The sequence below is a fragment of the Dipodomys spectabilis genome, unplaced genomic scaffold, assembly GCF_019054845.1.
Source record: "Dipodomys spectabilis isolate Male_0828 unplaced genomic scaffold, ASM1905484v1 ptg000061l, whole genome shotgun sequence".
In the NCBI taxonomy this organism is placed as follows: Eukaryota; Metazoa; Chordata; class Mammalia; order Rodentia; family Heteromyidae; genus Dipodomys; species Dipodomys spectabilis.
The window spans coordinates 6,175,082-6,196,363 of NW_024870738.1; the positions used below are offsets into that span (position 1 = coordinate 6,175,082).

The 21,282-nt window shown below is 41.5% G+C and overlaps 1 protein-coding gene across 1 annotated transcript in view; it reads left to right on the forward strand.

Annotated features, from left to right (window-relative positions):
• The window catches only part of Nhs (NHS actin remodeling regulator), a 313,459-nt gene that overhangs the window by 261,514 nt on the left and 30,663 nt on the right, over window positions 1–21,282 (forward strand). Inside the window, exon 2 of the mRNA XM_042680505.1 lies at window positions 15,194–15,346. Coding sequence (XP_042536439.1) covers window positions 15,194–15,346 — 153 coding nt within the window. The remainder of the gene's footprint in view (window positions 1–15,193; window positions 15,347–21,282) is intronic.

A 21,282-nucleotide genomic window follows, 5' to 3' on the forward strand; every position in this document is an offset into this window, starting at 1 on the left:
CTTGAACTCTGGATCTGGGCGCTGTCACTGAGCTCTTCAGCTTAAGGCTAGCACTCTTCCACTTGAGCCACAGCGCCACTTGCGGTTTTCTGAGTGATTAATTGGAGAGAAGAGTCTCACGGACTTTCCTGCCCAGGGTGGCTTTGAACCGTGATCCTCAGATCTCAGCCTCCTGAGTAGCTAGGATCACAGGCATGAGCCACCAGCACCTGGCTATACTTATTTGTAATGATATTCTCTTGAAGAGCAGAAATTTTAATTTGACAAAATCCTATTCACCAATATTTTCTTTGGTATCTAGTCCCTATTGAACCCTGTCAGAAAAATCTACTTCATTCAATTTCATGTTTTCCTCATGCATTTTTTTCAAGTAGTTGTATGAAGGAATTGTCATTTGACAAAGCAGTTTAGGGATACAATGCATCTTGATCAATGTCACCCTTTCTTCCCTTGCTAAATGGACTTAATGCCTTTTCCAAAAACTTCAGTTTAGCTGTATATGTGTGGGTTTATATAAGGTCTCTCGGTGCTGCTCCATTAGTCTAAATGGGTTACTCTCTTGACAGAGCCACACTTTCTTGACCTCTGTGGATTTGTTGTAAGTCTTGAAATCCAGTAGTATAAAGCTTCCACATTTCTTCTCTTTCAAGATTGGTGTTGCATTCTAGAAGCTATATATTTTCAGATACATTTTAGAGTCGACTAGCCTGTCAATTCCTTCAAAACAATATGCTAGCATTTTCAATAGCTTTGATTTTGAGATAAATGGGTATATTCATCAGTGTGCTTTCCAGCCTCTAACTATAACATAGTTTTTGATCATGCAGATCTTCCTTAATTTACCTTATTAATTTTTGCAGTTTTTAGTATAGAGAACTTACACCTGTTTTATCAAATTATACTTATGTATTTGATTATTTTGATTGTACTATAAATTGCATTTCTTTTACTTAATTCCTTCAAATATATATATAATTTCTTATTATATGTATTTGATTCCTATATGTTGCCCTTGTATGCAGGAACTTTTATGAAATTGCTTTTTTTAGTTATATCAGCGTTTTATAGATTCTGTTGGGTTTTCTTAACTTCTATAATCATGTCTAAGTAACGACAGTATTCTTCCGCTCCTATCTTTGTATCATATATTGATTAGTAAGAATAGGTTCTTCGAATCCTTCTCCATATTAAGAGAAACACTCAATGTTTAACCACTAAGTATGTAATTAGCTGTTTTTTTTTTTTTTTCAGAGGTGCTCTTCATCAGATTTTGGTATTAAGGTTATCCAGGCTTCAGGAAATATTTGTTCTTCCTCTGTTCTTTTTTAAACAATTTATGTAAATTGGTCTTATTTCTTCCTTAAATATTAGATGCCATTCACTGAGGGGGAAACCATCTCGATCTGGAATTTTCTTTGTGGGACAGGTTTTGATTAAGAATTCAGTTTCTAGACTAGTGAGATGCTGGTGGCTCATGCCTGTAATTCTTTTTTTTTCTTTTTTGTCGGTCATGGGACTTGAACTCTGGGCCTGAGTGCTGTCCCTCAGCTCTTCAGCACAAGGCTAGCACTCTACCACTTGAGCCACAATGCCACTTCTGGTTTTCTGGTGGTTTATTGGAGATAAAGAGTTTCACAGCCTTTCCTGCCCAGGCTGGCTTTGAACTATGATCCTCAGATCTCAGCCTCCTGAGTAGCTAGGATTCATGCCTGTAATTCTAACTACTTGGGAGACTGAGAGGGGAAGGACTATGGCTCAAGGGCAGCCCAGGCAGAAAAGTTCATAGTATCCTACCTTGAAAATAACCAGTAATTGACAGCGCTGGAGGTATGGTTCTAGTGGTAAAGTATCAGGCTAGCAGGCATGAGGTCCTGAGTTCAAACCTCAGTACTATAAAAAATATTGTATTTCCTTAAAAGATACAAGACCTTATTTTCTGTTTCCCTAGTGTCCTATGTTTTTTCAAGAAATCATTGAATGCATTAGTACTATAGACTAGAGTAGGCAGAAAGACCACAGTTGTCATTTGAGATGGGCATTTGAAAAGAAGGGACAAAAAAGGGGAGTCTTGAGGTAAGAATGGTATGAGGAAAGACTTGAGAGTGAGATCTCCAATGGTAAAAGTTGTAGGACCTAAATTATGCTAATCTGATTGAAGGTAAGCTTTGGTAACGGATTAAATGCAAAAGGATAATAGAAAGAGGTCTTGGAGCCAAATCCTTGCCAAATTGAGGCATTTGGCTATTGTGTTGGAAATGAAAAGGACCCATATGCTTTTCCAACATGGCCATGACCTGTACAAATGGCCCTGATGGAAATGATTTGGAATTATGGTCTGCGAGAAGGAGAGTGTAGAGGCTATGTAATTCTTGCAGCACTGGTGCCATATGCAATGGTCAGTACTGCCTAAATGAAGGAAGTCTGACAAAGAATGGAGCTAGGATGGAGTATACCACTTGATGTTTTCTAAAGGGAAAGCTTCTCACTATTTACTTCTCTGCATATAACATGATGTAGGTCTCCAGCATGTACTTATCCCACTTTTATTCTTTTCTCTGCCCTCAAATCCATCTCCTCACCTAGATAACCAAGTTCCTCCAGAAGAGCCCAATGGTTACTTTATGCTAAATCTGGCATGTAGTAGACAGCTAATAGCAAGTGAATGAGAGCTGTAAAATATAGTGAACAAAATGAACAGACAGAATTTTCTTTTTTAAAAAAGACTGGATTAGTGAGGATAAGTGAGAGTAAGCTGTGCACAGATAAATGGAGCTCAGTGCTTTAGTGCAATGAAACTTCTACTCTTTCCTTCACATAAACCCTACAGTAAACCTAGAACGTGTCACCCCCAAGCATAGGGGAAGCAAAATAATTAGGGCACTGGGGCCTGAACTTATGGCTTTGTACTATCACATGGCTTGTCAGCTCAATAGCTGGTATCCTACCACTTGAGCCACATTTCCACTTCTGGAACCAAGGCTCTTCGTAATGACCAAGCCTAGAAATTGCATATGTCTCTTCTGCCCACATCCTGTTCACCAACTCACAGTCTTTTGGCCCCAACCGAACTGCAGACAGTGCTAACAAATAGATAAACACCTGGGTACTTGGTAAGCACTAAGAAGCACAATGAAAAAGGTGTAAAATAGTTTATCCCATTCTGGATGAGACCTAAGGCCTGGAGACATAAATGGACTAACTAAGGAACACCCCCACATAATACAGACTACTTCTGTTAATAGAGCTTGGCCTCTCTGGCCTGCCTTTCATGTCTTAATATTTATCACCCTGGACTCATTGAGAACTAACTTTTCGAAGCCAACTCCTGCAGAAGAAACTGCAAGCTGAATGAAACACTAATAGACTCCACTGTCAGTTCCCCAGTAGCTCCAGCCAGAAACACAAATGGAGAGAAGCACAATGTGGGTCAGGACAGGGAGTTTTGATGATGTACCTCCCAGGAGTCAGCAAAGCAGCCCTGCTCGGGGAGGCATCTGTGCTAAGCTCATGCCAGCTGCCTAAAGAGAACTCCACATTCTCTGTGATCTCAAGTCTCCTGTTCAGGATCAAAGTCACTGCCTCGGCGGGGCCCACAATGCATGGTGAGGGCTGAGCAGCCTTAGAAAAAATGCTGCTGGGGTGTCTCCTGTGTAGCCAAAGGTGTGGAGGAAAGTCCTTCAACCAGGCTGTCATTACCATTTGGTTTTCAGAGATGATAAAGACCCAGCAAATGCAGTGAAGCTGGGAACATAGTGGCTTCTCAGAAGGTGTCAAGGAGAAAACACAGTCTACCATTTTTTGGAAGGAAATATAGAGAACCTCTCGCCTTTCCCTCTTGAAGGGGTCATGGGCAGCCTCCCAACAGCATGGCACCAATCAGTGCTTCCCTTTGGGATTTCCTGCTTTATATTTCCTTTGAAAGGTCCAGCTAAATAGCATAATGTGAAGACTGCAAATAAAATGCCAGAACTCTCTGGAAAGGAGCCATCAGAGGAATGTGAAGGGAACTAATTGGAGGATATCTTGAAAGACAGGATTCAAGGAGATATGGTAGCAAGCAACAAAGGCAAGCAAGACTTTCTCATTCCCTCTTTTACAGTGTTTCCCATAGTCTGGCTGTGTTGTCTTGAGTGTCTTCAAACAATCAAACTGGATCCTACCTTTGGACTTTGCCTTTGAGTCTCTTGCTGTGGAATTCTCTTACTCTCCATTTTTACTCAACTCACCCATTCATTGGATCAAGTACCTAGTCAAATATCATCTTGGCAGAGATGTCTCCCTCAGACGTTTCCCTTATCTTATTTTGGATCCCTCAGAAGTAGACCATTAGTTTTAGTAGTTTCTTTGCAAGATGAACCCAAGTAACGCATGTAGTAGAGTAGGGAAATGCAACAGAGGGGAAAGGATCTACTGAAGGGGTTCTAGCTAGCAGTTACTGGTTGGGCAGCTGAAGCTCAGGCCTACTGAGTGCTTTAGGTCCAGTGGATGGTGTAGATTAAACTTCAGTTATTCTATCCTCAGAAGAGGGCATTACTACCCATTCAAGGGCTACTCCTAGGGGCAGTAGATATCTACCACATGTAACTTGTTATGCCTGTGGGCCAAGCATTCCCCCATTGACAGATAAAAATATTACCCTACACAAAGGATGTCAGTAATTTGCAGAAAAAAAGACTTGGGGGGGCATTGAAGTGAATGTTGAGGATGCTAGCAAGGCACTGCCCATCTGGCGCACCACTCAAAAATAGCAGCCCTGTAATTCTATGTGCCCCTTACCCTCACTTACTTCCTTGGGGAATATCTACTGCTTGACATCGTGTTTACATATTTGCCATCTGTCTCTCCTGCTACACAACCAGCTTGAGGATACCAGAGACTTCAGTGTCTCAGACAGGGATAATGGATGCTCAGCAACTATTTCATAAATGAATGAATCATCAGAGAATGATGGAAACTTGTGGTTGACATTAAGACTATCCTCAATGTGTGAAAGTATAAGGAGACAGGACCAAGTTTCAGAAACAAGGGTAAGCATTATACAGTGGAGGGCTATGACCAATGCTTGAACATGAGTGGAAAAAGGGAGGACCAGGGAACCATGAGTCATTCCAGTTTCTTGGGGGACTCAAGGCCTTAATTCTTTTTATTTCCTTTGTTGTCAGTCATGGGACTTGAACTCTGGGCCTGGCATTGTCCCTGAACTCTTCAGCTCAAGGTGAACACTCTACCACTTGAGCCACAGCACCACTTAAGGCTTTAATTCTTCCTGTGGAAATTATAGATCTTACTTTTGTTCTACTAAATGGGTACAACCACACAGCTGGAGTGACTTTGTAGATTTAGAAATTGTGTGTGTGTGTGTGTGTGTGTGTGTGTGTGTGTGTGTGTGTGTGTGTGTGTGTGTGTGTGTGTGTATTCAGGCTAGTCATGGTTCATTAGAGGAATCAGGCTAAATATGACAAGGAAAGAAAAGAAGGAAGTTTGGAAGGGACAAAGAAAGGAAGTAGAGAAGGACTGTGATGGCAAAATAATCTCTGTGCCCTCATTAAAAATTCAATTTTAGCAGGCACTGGTGGCTCACGCCTGTAATCCTAGCTACTCAGGAGGCTGAGATCTGAGGATAGCGGTTCAAAGCCAGCCCAGGCAGGAAAGTCTGTGAAACTCTTATCTCCAACAAACCACCAGAAAACTGGAAGTGGCGCTGTGGCTCAAGTGGTAGAGCGCTAGCCTTGAGCTGATAGAGCTGAGGGACAGTGCTCCAGCCCAGAGTTCAAGCCCCATGACCAACAAAAAAAAATAATTCAATTTTAAACTGAGATATTAAGATTTTGGTGGTACTGGGGGTTGAACTCAAGGTATCATGCTTGCTAGGCATTATTTTACCACCTGGAACTGAGCCCCTAGCTCTTTTGGCTTTTAGTTCATTTTTTAGATAGGGTCTCCTGCTGATTTTTTCTAGGTCAGCCTCAAACTGTGATTACAGGTGTGTATCACCATACTTGGTCATTCCTAGGCCCCCAGGCATTCCCTGAGCGTTGTGCCTGAAGAGAAAAATTGAGCCCAGTATTTTGACTGACTAGGAGGTGCTTACAGCTTTCACTGGCTAGTCTGGGAAAACTGACTTGGAAGTTTCTCTGCAAGCAGATTCCTAGAGATCATTTGGAAGTATAGTTTAAAAAGAAAAAAGCAAAGAAGAGCAAAAGACCAGTTACAATGGCAAAGCAGAGCCCTGTGTAGTATACCCTCCCCTCCCACACAGTCCTCATTTCTGTGGACGCCCTGAAGCAATTCGTAATTCAGCATGACTTCTATGCCTCTAGTTTTCAAGGAAAAGCTTTTGTTAATGCTGATTGTAAATTGAGGGGGTGGCTTTAGGGGTGTTTTCGGAAGAACAAAAACTTTGGCAGATTATTTCTGTAGCATACTGGTGTATTTAACAACACGAAATAGCCTTATTCATTCATTCAGCAAGTGTTCATTGAGTGCCTACTGTGGCCTGATACTGTGCTTAGTGCTGAGACATAGAAAGAAATACTCCTTGTCTTGGAAAAGCAGATGGTCTAGCAGGAAAAGAAGTAATTACAACAGCATATGGGGCTGAGCATGGGAGTACATGCCAGTCAGTAGTGTCAGCTTCTCAGGGGGCAGAGGTACCTGTACACCCATATTTATGTTGGCACTATTCACAATCAAAATCAGCCTAGGTAGCCATCAGTGGGTGAATGGATAAAGAAAGTATAGTATATACATATAATGAGTATTAATTATTGAGCCATAAGTAGAACAAAATCATGTAACTTGCAGGAAAGTGGATGGAAGTGGAGATCATCATGTTAGGAGAAATAAGCCAGACTTATGAAGGCAAGCACATGTTTTCTCTCACATGTGTAAATCTGGGGGGGGGGGGGGAGGAAGGGGAAAGACATGAAAGCAAGGGGACCATTGTGGAAAAGGAAGGTGACCAGGGGAAGAGAGGGATAAGAAAAAGTAATAGTGGAGTGATTATGATCAAAGTATGCATATAAATATATGAAAATGTCACATAATAAACTCCATTATTTGATACAATTAATGTATCCTAATAAAATGTATCCTAATAAAAAGATTAAAAAGGGCTGGGAAGGTGGTTCAGTGGTAGAGTGCTTGCCTTGCATGCATGAGGCCCTGGGTTCCATTCCTCAGCACTACAAAAGCAGAAAAAGCCAGAAGTGTTGCTGTGCCTCGAGTAGTAGAGCGCTAGCCTTAAGCTGAAGAGCTGAGGGACAGCGTCCAGGCCCAGAGTTCAGGCCCCGCAACCAGAAAAAGATTAAAAAGTATAGGTCATCTTATTTGAATCTCACTGTAAGATCAGGATACATAGTTTATTATCTTTAACTTCTTGAATGGATACCAAGAAATTAAGAAGCTTGGCCAATGGCACACAGATTTTTAAGTGTTTGAGCCAAGACAGGAAACACGTGCATATAATTCCAAGTCTATGATCTTTTTGCCTCCCCCGCCCCTTGCCATGTTCCCCTGTAGAATCAGAGAGTATTTCTCTCAAACCCAGTGTGGAACTCAGTGCCTCCCTCAGTGTGCACACTTGATCCCATCTCAGATAATCATCTAATTTGTCTAATCTGACTACCAGGAAATGAACTCAATGAGAACAGTGATACTGTCCCTTTCTCCTTAAAGTACCTCTGCACAGCCCATTGAACATAATAATAGGTGGTACATTTTCTTTCCTAGACTCTAGTGTGATTAGGTAGGGCATCTAGTACACTTGGAAAGATTGGGGCCAAGCTCTGCCGGTGAGCCTCTGTACCGTGACAGCTAGCACTAGAGCCCAAGGCCCCTTTTCCCTCTACTTTAGCCTTCTATGATCAGTTGTCTGCTAGAATTTTGTTTTCTCTCCTCACCTTGGCCTGTCTCTTAAGCAAATCACAGTGAGAAGAGAAATGTTATAGAAATGCCTTGAACCTGGGAATAGATTTAGGGTGTCATTTATCTATTTTGAAAGATGCTTGAGGTTTTGAGTCTTCATTTTTTCTTTCTTTCTTTTTTTTTTGTGTGCCAGTCCTGGGGCTTGAACTCAGGGCCTAGGCCCTGGCCCTGAGCTTTTTTGCTCAAGGCTAGCACTCTACCACTTGAACCACAACTTTACTTCTGGCTTTTTGCTGATTAGTTGGAGTTAAGAGCCTCATTGACTTTCCTGTCTGGGCTGGCTTCAAATCATGATCCTCGGAACTCAGCCTCCTGAATAGCTAGAATTACAGGCATGAACCATCAGAGCCCAGCTTCATTTTCTTACTTAAAAGTTGTAACTATGAACCACTATTTGTAGGTCAACTATTTTGACCTACAAAAATATCAATATCATATCATTCAATCTTAGTATTTGGGCTCATTTGGAATCGATAATGGGTAAAGGTGTCATCTCTCTGTGTGGTCCACTCACTAGATCCTTGGTAGAGAAATCCCCATGGAGGCTCCTTGTAGCTTCTGATGGGCATTTGGCCTTTAGTTGATTCTGCCTTTTCTTGTGGAGTTGCCATCAGAGGCTCTGGATTCAAAAGAGGCTAGTTCATTTCCCTTTTCCCTGCAAGTGCCAGCATATGTGTTTGATCACTGGGATAAATGCCAAGACCTCCAGGCTTGAGTTTTCAAGTTTTCTGGAGATCAAAAGCTCTCCTCATCCCCACGTGGGCTTCTCTGTGCTGCTACTCAACAAAGCCCAGCTCCTTTGAGGGCCAGTGGTAGAGGTCATAGTAGACAAGGAAGGAAGAGGAGGAGTTCTCCATTTCCCAAATATGACAGCATATGGGGTAGATGAGTATGAAGAGCAAGAAGGCTTGTAGGTTTTTCTCCTATGAAATGTGAATGAAAAGTGTAGAAACTCTCAATGGACTTTTAGTTATTTATGAGCTAGAACCACCTGAATGGATGTCGTTGAATTTTCTTATAGATTTCTCATTTTATATACCCCAAGGAATATACTGGACCATAGTATCATCATATTTAGCACTTTCAATCCTTTCATAAGACTTAAAACAAAATGTCCTTACCTGTACATTTCTAGTAGAAAATATCCTGACCAAGAGAGTGAGAAACGAAATCTAAAACTGAATTTAGTTATGCTATTTCAGTCATTGTATAACTGTTCCAATAAGTAATTATAGCATTGCCATTAGGAATCAAGATTTTCAGCATAAAAGACAAGAGATCAATTATAAAACCAGAGAAATTAGGCTAAAACTTGTAACCTTAGATTTGAATTGGAAGTAGTAATTTAAACTAATGATTTCTGAAGCTGACATATTTTCGAGTTCTGTCTAGCAGAGAAGCCTAGACACCATGACAGCCCAGCAATGATGAAAACCCATGCAGAATGCAAGATTTAAGGCTGTCCTGTCTGAGAAGTGTCAGGGCTTTTTAGAGAAAGGGCCAATTGTAGATCTGGGGCAGCAAATATAGAAGATGAATCAGGAATATATTCCCTAGTATCTCTGCAGACTTAAGTAAGATGCAGGCTAATTGAGTCAGAGGAGAACTCATTTTTTTTTCTGACACCAGATTGAATATACACATGATGAGTGAAGTATTCCTTACTCATCTGGCCATGTCTTTTGTGGAGCACAGACAGGACAGATACTTAGCTCTGTAAGGAAGTAGAGGACAACTTTGGTTTCTATGGTTGGTTCATCCTCAAATTTGCTCGCTAGGCTGATGTACTTCTGGAATCCTAATCTAAAATATTTGGCTTCCTAGGAACAGAAGCGCATTGGTTTTTATCCAAAGGACAATCTGAGAAATGTAATAGGTTGCAAATAATGGCTGAGAGACATGAAGGACTTAGACACAAACCCCAATCAAGGAAGTACACACACCCAGGGTCAGGTGACCTAGAATTTGGTTTGGGCCTCTACCAAAATTCAGCTCTGAAAATTTCAGTCAGGTCTCTGAACCTAAATTTTGTCAATCAGCACATGAGAGGGGTGACCTAAACAGTGACTTTAACAGTATATCAACTGCTACTCAGAGAAAGAAATGCATTTTTATATCTCAACCAAGCATATATATATATATATATATATATATATATACACATATACATATACATATACATATGCTAAGCAGAAACAATAACCAGTAGCCTAAAAAACCAATACAGTGCAGTTGAGGATTTTCTATTCTATTCTATTCTATTTCATTGTTTCAAAAAATGTTACTCTTGACCTGCTGAATGGATTTCACAATCCAGTCATAGGTCATACCCTGCAATTTAGAAAAACAACAACAACAACATAGGGGCTGAGAATGTGGCTTAGGAGTAGAGTGTTTGCCTAGCATGCATGAGGCTCTAGGTTCGATTCTTCAGGACCACATACACAAAAAAGCCAGAAACAGCACTGTGGCTCAAGTGGTAAAGGGCCAGTCTTGTGCAAAAAGAGAAGCTTAGGAAAAATGCCTAAGCCCTGAGTTCAATCCCCAGGACTGGCAAAGCACATGGTATGGAACATAGCAGCAGAATAACATGAAGATAAACTAATAAATTGGAAACATACATCTATGAAGAATGTATAGTATTGTAGCAGTGATAGTAATTTGGACAATTAACAGAGACCCAAAGAGTTTAGTGACTTGCTCTGCATTTCACTGCTCCTATGATTAAGACTTACCTTTCCATCCCAGTGTGCGGGGCCATTCAACAAATCCATCCTGCAATTGCTTTAATAGAGTCTGGATGGATTTTAATGGCTGGAAGGAAGCAGTGGCATCAAAGAAAATAAGACTAAAAACAACCAATCCCTCATTTCTCAAGCTGGAGATCTGGAGTGCTAGAAATGTTCAATGACTACACAAGGCCATGACTGCAGACTCCTAGTGTCCTTCCCACAGGAGACATTACAACAAACAAAACAGTAACCGTAAAATTAAACAGTTTTCCTTTCATGAGGCATCATATTATTTTATAGGCTGGAAACGATTTCTATGAGAAAAATTATTCTAGATTCTTTTAGTATATAAATTAATATACTTCTATGCTCTTCTATTCTGTGGAAGGTAGAATGTTTTGAGAGGCTAGAAGTTGATAGGAAACCTCATTTTTTTCTGATGCTTTGGGGTCTACTTGTTCAAAATAAGGAACAAGTCTGAGTTACTGCGGCTTGACAGCCAAGGAAGCCCAGCAGGCAAAGTGTTGATAAACCTGGCTCTGGTACTCTAGAAGTGGCAGGAGACTTGGTGGTTCTTGCTGTCCCTGAACCCTGCCCTGCTCTTTGCTCAAGCCACCATGCAGAGTGGACAAAAGTTGGTTGCCAAGGAAGGAAGAGTAGGGGAGAATGAATGGTCTCGCTTGGTGAACACCTTTCCTCATCCTCCCAGTGGCTCTGAGAACTCAGGCAGCCGCTCCAGGCTGAGCAGGTTTTTGTTTTGCTCACCATGCTGATGGCTGCTGAGATTTGCCTTCAGCATAGCAGGGAATCAGAACAATCCAGCTATGGATCTGTGACACTGGCTGTTTCTGATGCTTCCTAATGTATTAATGTGCGATACTCCTCACTGCTTTCTATCACAGGCTGTCAGAATGGATGGTTGGTTCATGCAAGGATGTGTTCCTAGCCAAAAAACCCATGTGATGGGGGTGGGAATGAGGAGAAGGGCAGAAGGAAGGTGAACAAAGGTGTAGGTAGGTAAATGTGCCCTGTAGTCACGCTAAGAACATATTTTCTACATTCCTTCCCTTCCTCAAAGGGGTAAAAATTATATTTTGGAGTCAATTGGCACATCTTTTCCCTGAAATTTTTACCCTATGTGGCATTCAACCTTTAATTTCATCTGTCATCTCCCTGTTTTTCAATCCTCTTCTCCTCTCTTTTCCTCTCCTCTCCTCTCTCCTCTTCTCTCCTCTTATCTCTTCTCCCATCCCATTCTCTCCCCTCCCCCTGCCTCCTCTCCATTCGCCTCCTTTTCCTTGCCCTATCTCTGCCTCTGTCTCTGTCTCTCTCTTTATCTCTCTCTTTATCCCTCTCAGGTCACCTAGGGATAGAACTCAAGATTTTGTATTTGTAATTTTTAGGCAATCATTCTTCTACCTGAGCCTTTTACTTTGCTTCTAACTCCTTTCTCAGATAAGGTCTCATGCTTTTGCTTGGCTCTTGATCTTCCTCTCAAGTAGCTGGGATTATAGGGTTGTACCACTAGGCCTCTGCCCCTCTGCTGAAATTAGGGCTTGGGGAAAGAAAGAGGAAAAAGCAGTGAGAGAAAGCCAGTGGAGGGGGTGGGGACTGGAGGTAGAGGGGCTAAGAAGGAAGACCAAACATAAGCACTTTGGACTCTTTCCAGCGGTAATAAACTTTCAGGCAGCAAGAACTTCCCAACACCAGGAAATGTGAAATCAAACAAGTACCAGTTCTATCAGGGTAGAGAGCTACTAGGCACTAGAAAGGTTTGGGCAAGATTGTATTTGTACCTGATTTCCCCCTCTCCTTTCAATAATTCCTAAAAACAAACCTCCTGCTGCCTTAGAAATGGACTAGGACTTTTCCAAGACAATAGCACCCACTAGGTTTCTTCAATATGTCAGTCAGCTAACTTCTCAGGCACCCAATGACCATTTCCATGCTTATGGTACACCACTATGACTCAAGATCTAGACAATTCCATTATCTCCAGGGTTTGCCAGAATAATGAACTTGCCAAAGATCAGTCTAGAAAGGCTTTTCACTGCCTTATGAACATTCCATATGATGGCCTTTTCTTTCAGCCCTTTAATTTTTGTGGTGCTGTTTGTCTTCCTGATTGTAACACATCTTCCTGCCTCCTGTTAAGTAATTTCTGGAAGATTCATTCCATTTTTGACTACCCCCATTGCTCTGGGTGATAGAGAAAATGGCGAGTTTGAATCGTTTACTAGATCCATAGCACATGGCAGCTAACCCATTCTTCCTCGACCCACCCCAACCACCCTTGGCTGAGACAAACTGACTTCTTTGGTTTGAGTAAAGAAAAGCATATTGGGATCCAGAAATGATTGCTGCTTCCAGATATTCTACGGACCTGGTATATGACTTTGTAGATGGACTTATTCTCTCTGAGCTTCCATTTTCCTATCTATAAAATAGGGCAATACATTTCTTCTCATTGTATGAGGGTACCACGGTTTTATGAATAGACTGCACCTGGCTTAGGGCTTAGCATCTGGTTGAAGCTCCTCTTGAGAGATTAGTCTTAGATAGAAAAAAGAGCTATGAATAACTTTTTCCTGTTATGGAGGATACAAATAGAAAACACAGCTCAATTTCCCATTGTAATCCTGCCATTATCTGCCTCTTCCTTGGGGAGCAGTAACAGAGGGGAAGAGATGACAAGACAAAGCAAATGACTAACTTTAGAGACATAGATAAAATAGTAGGAAGGTGTATCCATTCCCTATTTTTATCCTATTATTATTTCTATTATTTCATAACAAATTACTTAGAAGCTTATACAATAATTATTATTATGTAACATCAGTGCCTTGAGACTTTGAGTGTGAGTTAACTAAGTCTCTATTTGTAGTCCTACTGGGCTGAAATCAAGGTATCACCTGGGGCCATCTTCTCATCTGAGGTTTCTCTTTCAAGCTCTTCAGTTGTTGCCAATATTCAGTTCCTTGAGTTTGTAGAACGGAGGCTCTCAGTGGCTAGAGGCTTTCTACCATTTCCTACCACAAGGTCTTCTCCACAATATCACATGCTTCTTTCAGACCTATAGGAGAGAGTCTCTATTGCTTCTTGTCCCTTAAGGGATCTATTCATGATTAGGCTAGATCCAACTCAGGCTAATGCTTTCCTTCTTTAGGAAACTTAAATCCTCATTGCAATATAATGTATACTTGGCCTATACTTAAATTTATACAGGATATATATGCCCTTTGAGGGTGCAGAAATCTGGAGGCTATCCTAGAATTATGCTTATCAAAGAGGAGCCCCTAAATGTATCCAAATAGACATAGTAAAGACTTTCTTGATTCTCTTTGTTTCATTTTTTATGTGAATAAAGATTACTGAGGGTACCAAGCTTGCCACATTGTATGGGCTGGCCATGATGAAATCATTAAAAATGTAGGAAAAAGTCAATGAACCTGAAAGTGTGGGACAGCCTAGCAATTGCCGTGATAGTTATGAATGAATGCATTCAGCTTTGGCTGAACTATTACTTGGGAATAGGAATAGACTTTTGAGAAGAAGGAACATGGCATAGTTTCCTTGAAAGAGTTCTATTAGTGCTTGTCTACCTTCAGTGGACACATCATATTAATTAGTGTTCTGTGACCAAAGGACATAACTGAAAAAAGACATGAAAGGGGTTTCCTTCTCCATCTCAGAGACAGACAGCACTGTGGCAAGTAATGAGTTCAATGTTCACCTGCTAATTCATGGCCAAAATCCATTATAGCATCTCAATGGAGAGAGTGAGTCTGAAGGGCGGAGCAAACTGCTGTAGTCCTCATGAGTACTGGCTCCCTGGAGTTCCTCTGGGAAACCATTTTCCAACCAGAATTCCCTGGTTCCAGCAGACTTCCATCCTAGGCGCCTCATGTAATCAAGACACTAATGAAACAAACATTGTGTGTGAAGCAGTTAACAGAACTTTATGTTCTTCAGTTTTCCTCCCTTAATATTTATCACCCCTGTCATTGTTTTCTTTAATGCTTGTGTTCATTCTTGGCAGTGAGAAATACTTTAAAAATGGTGAGCAGTGGAGAAGGGGGTGGGTAGAGGACAAGATCGGGGGTAGCTAGGGGGTCACAAGGGACAGGAAGCAATGTAAGGTATGAACCAAAGATCAGGTGGCCAGAAGGCCAGAGCTAAGGGAAAATTTCAGTTCATCTCTAAAACTTTCCTCTGCATTCTTAGAAGACAGCAATACATTACTACCTTTCTCTAAAAGTCTAGATAGGAACTGTTGGAGTTGATGAACCACTGTGAAGAGTGAAGAGTTGAGACAGAGTTAGCTGGTCACAGACAGATGGTTGGGGTCCTGGGGTCTCTCACCCCTCGGACTTCAACTTTCTCCAGCCTTGAGTTTGTTTTTCACATAAGCCTAATGCTGTGTACTTCCACTCCATTCAGATTTCATTCCTGTCTACCTTCCCACCCCAGAGTCCAACAAATACATTGCTTAAAGTCACTGATGTCCAATGCTCTGTTGCTTCTCTGTCTTGCAGCTGTCTCCAACCTTGACATCGAGAGTAAGCTGAGCGTGTATTACCGTGCACCCTGGCACCAACAGCGAAACATCTTCCTTCCAGCCACAAGGCCACCCTGTGTGGAAGAGCTGCATCGCCATGCCCGCCAAAGCCTGCAAGCCTTGCGCAGAGGTAACTGACCCCAGGCTTAGGGTTTTTCTGGGAGAGACTCAGAGATTGTTTCCTCCAGGGAATCTATCGTTTGTCAGTCCCAACAGCTTGCTTAATCATAGCACATATGTTGAATTGCTCCCTTTTCTACACTGAATGAAATCCATGTGTAATATAACCTATTTATACATGTTGGAAGTACCATTCCAGTCTAAATATGATAATAAAGAGAAGTAAAACTTATTTATAATAATATATATTTGAATATACAAATGCTCAGTCTCAATTACATTAGAAGGAATCACAAAAAGCAGCTAGATAGTTGTACACAGGAAAAGGAAATTTGGGGTCCTAGCACTTGTGGCTCATGCCTATAATCCTACCTACCTAGGAAGCTGAGATTGGGAAGATCATAGTTTGAGGCCAGCTGGGGCAGAAAAGTTCAACAAAGTCTGTCTCCAAAATAACCAGCATAAATCAGAGCTAGAGATACAGCACAAGTGGTAGAACACCAGCCTAGAAAGTGTGAAGCCCTGCATTCAAAGCCCATTACAGCCAAAATAATCTTCATACTAAACAGCAGAAAACAGAGCTGGAGGCAGAGCTCCTCTGTAAGAGAGCCTGCCTCACAAACACAAGGCACTGAATTCAAAGCCCAATGTTGTAAAAAAAAAAAAAAAAAAGCAAATTTGCATGAAGTAATTTAGACAATCAGAAGTCACTCCAAACAACAACAAAAAAGCTGGGCACAAGCTGGTCGCCAGAGGCTCACGCCTGTAATCCTAGCTACTCAGGAGGCTGAGATCTGAGGATCACAGTTCAAAGCCAGCCTGGATAGGAAACTCCATCAGACTCTTCTCTCCAATAAACCACTAGAAAACTGGAAGTGGTGCTGTGACTCAAAGGGTAGAGTACTCACCTTGAGCTGAAGAGCGTAGGGAAAGCACTCAGGCCCAGAGTTCAAGCCCTACGACCAACACACACACACACACACACACACACACACACACACACACACACACACACACACACACACAAAAGCTGGGCACTGATGGCTCTTGCCTATAATCCCATCTATTCCAGAGGCTGAGATCTGAGGATCATGGTTCAAAGCCCACTCTGGACAGAAGTGAGACTCTTATTACCAATTAACCACTCAAAAAAAAAACACAGAACAAAACAAACCACAAAACCAGAAGTGATGCTGTGGCTCAAGTGGTTAGAGGGCTAGTCTTGAGCACAAAGTGGCTCAGGAACAGCTCCCAGAACCTGAGTTCAAGCCCCACAACCAACATACCAACATATATATATATATATATATATATATATATATATATATATATGCACGAATGAAGGATCTCTGAGGATCAAGAGAACACAGCCATAAAAACTGGCACATTGTACATATATTGTAAGTAGAGTAATACTTTGGACTATAATTCAAAAGGATTTAAATTTGAATCAGGTATAGGTTCTAGGCTTTTTTTTTTCCTGAAAAAGATTTGAGTTCATTGTAGATAGTTACCCTGCTTGGCACCCATCCAAAAATTCTGACCACCAGAGCCAGCCCTAGGAAGGTTCTATTTCTGTTGAGCTGAGAACCTTTGAGCTGACCCAATGCCTACATTCTACTGGGAGGCAAAGAGGTGGAGAAACTTGCTCAGGGTCCCAGACAGCAGGGTAGAGTCAATGCCAGGACCTGGATCTGAGCCTCTAAACTCCAGCCAGAGCTATTTTCTACCTTGCTATATACACTGTTCCATGGAAATCAATGATATTTATGTTTCTCTCTGTCTTGAGAGAACCAACAATAGGTTTATAGCTGTCCAGGTAAAACACAGACTTTTTCTTCTACTGATTACTTTTGGATTCCTTGAGATCACTATAATTAGAACAACAAGATGAGAAATGAGCATCATCTTTTCAGAGTCCCCTAAATGGAGTAGCAGACGTTGGCATGCCAACTTTTTAGGGCCCTTAGATTCTTGCTATAGAGACAGATGGTGTCTACGCATTCATTGTAGTTGTTCCAAATTCCTTATACTCTATTAAAGAACGGTTTTTATGAAAGATATTCCAACACAAATAAAATATTTTCATGCCATTACTGTGATGGAATGAGAGAGAAATAAAATGATAATAAGTGTTATTTTTATCCTATTTCCTTCCACCTTTGTGTGTTTTCTGCCCTTTCCCCTATCCTCATCATTTTCTGCTTTTAATGAAACCTACTACTGTCCTTAAAGCAATTGTGCCCCAAAATCTTTTGGTTATCAGTGATAATACATGATTACACTTATAATAAAGATTGAGGATAGTTAACATTGGCTTCAAAGTTTGCATTAAAAACAATCCCTCAGCATGTAATTAATGTAAGCCATCCAGTGGAAATCTTTCCACTCCTGCCATTCCAGCTTTGATTTGGCACCTTTCACCTACTATCTCATGATTCCTTATCCAGCCACTGACCACTATCTACCATAACCACTATGGGTGTGCCTTCTACCATTCATTCATGATCAAGGACATGTTCTTTTGGTTAATGAAGTGTATAGCCCAGGTTGACTGGGAACTTGTGATCTTCCCACCTCAGCTTCACAGGTGTTGGGATTACAGGTGTGAATTACCACACTGGGCTCTTATTCTAATGAAAGCACTTAGTATGAGTCCACCATGCAGTATTACTTCAATAACTGTTTGATCATTGAAGACAAGTGAAGTAAGGAATCTGATCATTTTCACCAAATACTTTCTCCATTTTCATCATTAGTAAGGTTGAGTACCATCAGCCCCTGAAATGTAATTCTTTTTATCCCTTTATTATTATTAATCAGTCCTCCCTGATTGGACTTGTATAGAATCACCCAGATAATACTGAGCTGCTCATAAGCTATCACATGTCACTGCTTTCTCAAGTTTGGATTTAATGGCAGAACTGAAGAATAGCAAGAACTGATATCAATTTTCTCTCTCCTTCCTCCTGAGTGGGGAGAGAGGGAGGTGGCGTCCCTTGGGGTTTCAATGGAAGACTATGGAGCTGCATTTGTCCTCCACAGACAGGCTTGTTTGGTGGTTGGCACAATAGCATATCTTGGGTGTAGTAGTAGTTTTAATAGCACTGCAGAGAACCATAAACAGGAATTATAGACATCATACAATTAAAAACATGAAGTGTAGAATTAAAATTAGAAACTGACTTTTTTTTAACCTTGTCCAAGGAAATTAGCAGTGTATTCATCAGTATAATCCACTTCTGCCATCTGGTGGTTGTGAGTAGTACTGTCCTCCTAGACAGAGGCTTAGCTCCACATGTCACCAAGGGCTTCTATTTGGACAGCTGGAATAGCCTGGCTTCCACCAGGAGGGGAGGGGGCATGATGAAGAACAGACAAGGGAAGCTGTGTGGCTGCAGGTCTCTGCTCATTTTGGACATGAGATCATAAGAAGGGAGCTGGTAGATGGAGATTAAAACCTAGAAACTACCTGTCTTTGAGATCTAAATAGCAAAACTCTCCACAGGCATCATGCAAGAGCCTAGAATTCAAAGTGCAATAAAATATAGTCTCTGCCCTCAAGGAATGCTTGGTGTGATGAAGGAAATCGACAAGTAAGCAGGTATCTGGAGAATGAGATCTGAGGGCCAAAGTTCAAATCCAGCTAGCTGGTAGGAAAGTCCATGATACTCTTCTCTCCAATTTACCACCAAAAAGCCAGAAGAAGAGCTGTGGCTCAAGTAGTAGAATGCTAGACTTGAGCAGAAAAAGCTAACAGACAATGTTCAGGCCCTGAGTTCAAGCCCTGGTACCAACACACACACACACACACACACACACATCTTTAATGCTCAGAGACAGTAATAACTTTCATTGATGCAATCTGTTATGCTCATAAAACCAGGAGAGATTAACACATGGCTATAAAGAGAAAATGGCATATTATATTTCTTTCCCTTTCAAGTTTCTGGCTGGGGTATAAGTTTCATTGGTCTATAAAGGAATAAGGATCAGAATTCAATTGCAGTTTCAGGCTCTAGTAGACCAATGTTTTCCCTTTCTCACCACAAGCAAAAAGTATTATTAGGGAATCATTAATCTAGCCTGCCTACTCTCAGCCTGAAGAAAGAGATATATTTAAGATAGTGTGGGAGACAAACAATTGAAAGGGAAATTTGGTCCATGCCTCTTTTCTTACTCCTCCCCTCTTTCCTCTTCTTCCTATCCAGCAATGTATTCTTCTCTGCTTAGTAAATTTAGCAATGTAAAAGTGTCACAGCCAGATGTCAAGTGGCTCATGTCTATAATCCTAGCTACACAGGAGGCTGGAATCTGAGGGATCATGGTTTGAAGCCATCCCAGACAGGAAGGCCCATGAAACTCTTATCTCCAAATAACTACCAAAAAAATGAGAAGTAGAGCTGTGGTTCAATAGTAGAGCACTAACCTTAAGCACAAAAGCTCAGGGACAGCGGCCAGACTCAGCGTTCAAGCCCCATAACTGGCATACAAAAAAGTGTTATCTTGTGCTGCTCATTCAGAAAAGCCCCCTGATTGGCATCAGAGGTGGGCACTTTACCAAGGAAGGTCTTTATTTCAGAATGCCATCTTGATAAATGTTGATTTTAGCAAAGACCACCTATGTGGCACTGAGGATTTTTCTCTGGTTGCAAGGAGAGCCTAAAGAATCACAAGCAAAGAAAGGTAAGGAACACTATGGCATTTCCTGAACACAGGCTCTAAGTGTGTGGTGCTGAGGGCGAAATTGGGCAGGAAGAATCCCAGATAGCTGAATCACACATGCATAGAAATCAAAAAGCTCAAGAGTGCTCACCTCAGGTCCTTGTTTAGAGAGTGGCACAGTGTGTGTGTGTGTGTGTGTGTGTGTGTGTGTGTGTGTGTGGGTGGGTGGGTGGGTGTGGGTGGGTGGGTACGTGTGCCAGTACTAGGGCTTGAACTCAGGGCTGAGGCACTGTCCCTCAACTTTCATTGCTCAAGGCTGGCACTCTAGCACTTGAACTACATTTCTACTTGTCTTTTTTGTTGGCTAATTGGAGAGAAGAGTCTCATAGACTTTTCTACCATGATTGGCTTCGGTCCTCCATCCTCAGATCTCAGCCTCCTATGTAGCTAAGATTACAGTAAGGAGCCACCAGTGCCTGTCTAGGAGCAGCACACTGAATGATACAAAGAATGGGGAGGCCAGAGCTGGGAAGGTGGCGCAGTGGTAGAGCGCTTGCCTTGCATGCATGAGGCCTTGAGTTCGATTCCTCAGCACCAGGTAAGCAAAAAGAAAAAAGCCAGAAGTGGTACTGTGGCTAAAGTGGTAGAGCACTAGCTTTGAGCTGAAGAGCTGAGGGACAGCGCCCAGGCCCAGAGTTCAGGCCCCACAACTAGAACCCCCCCCCCCCACCAAAAAAAAGAATTGGGAGGCCAGTTAAAACAAGCAATAGGACCCAGAGAAGCATTCAGACATGAAGATTGCTACCATTATCACTAGAGAAGAAATGTAAAATATGGAACGCATTTTGATCTTTTAAAAACCTAGCTATTAGAGAAAACATTCATTTGTTCTTGCAGTTACTCAACATTTTTTTGAAAATCTATCATGCCACAGGTTCTTCAGGCCCTATGCTCAAAAGATGAATACACCTCTGTCCTTCAGAAGCCAATTTATAGTGGAAGAGGCTGGCAGATTGATGGTATTGTTATAAATACAAATATCCAAATGGGTATGATAGTCCTTTGGAAAAGGGCATTTGGTGTCCCTTAAGAAGATTGGCATAGTTAGCTCCATATCCTAGCATAGATTGGAAAAAAGCAGTGTTTTATATGTTGCCAAATATTCTATATGCTATGTTATCAATATGCAAAGAATACGACAAAACCTAATTAAAAACCAATTTTGTTAAGCCCAAGAAGTCTTGTTTTAATGAGTGAGGTTTATTAGAACCTCAAGAGCAA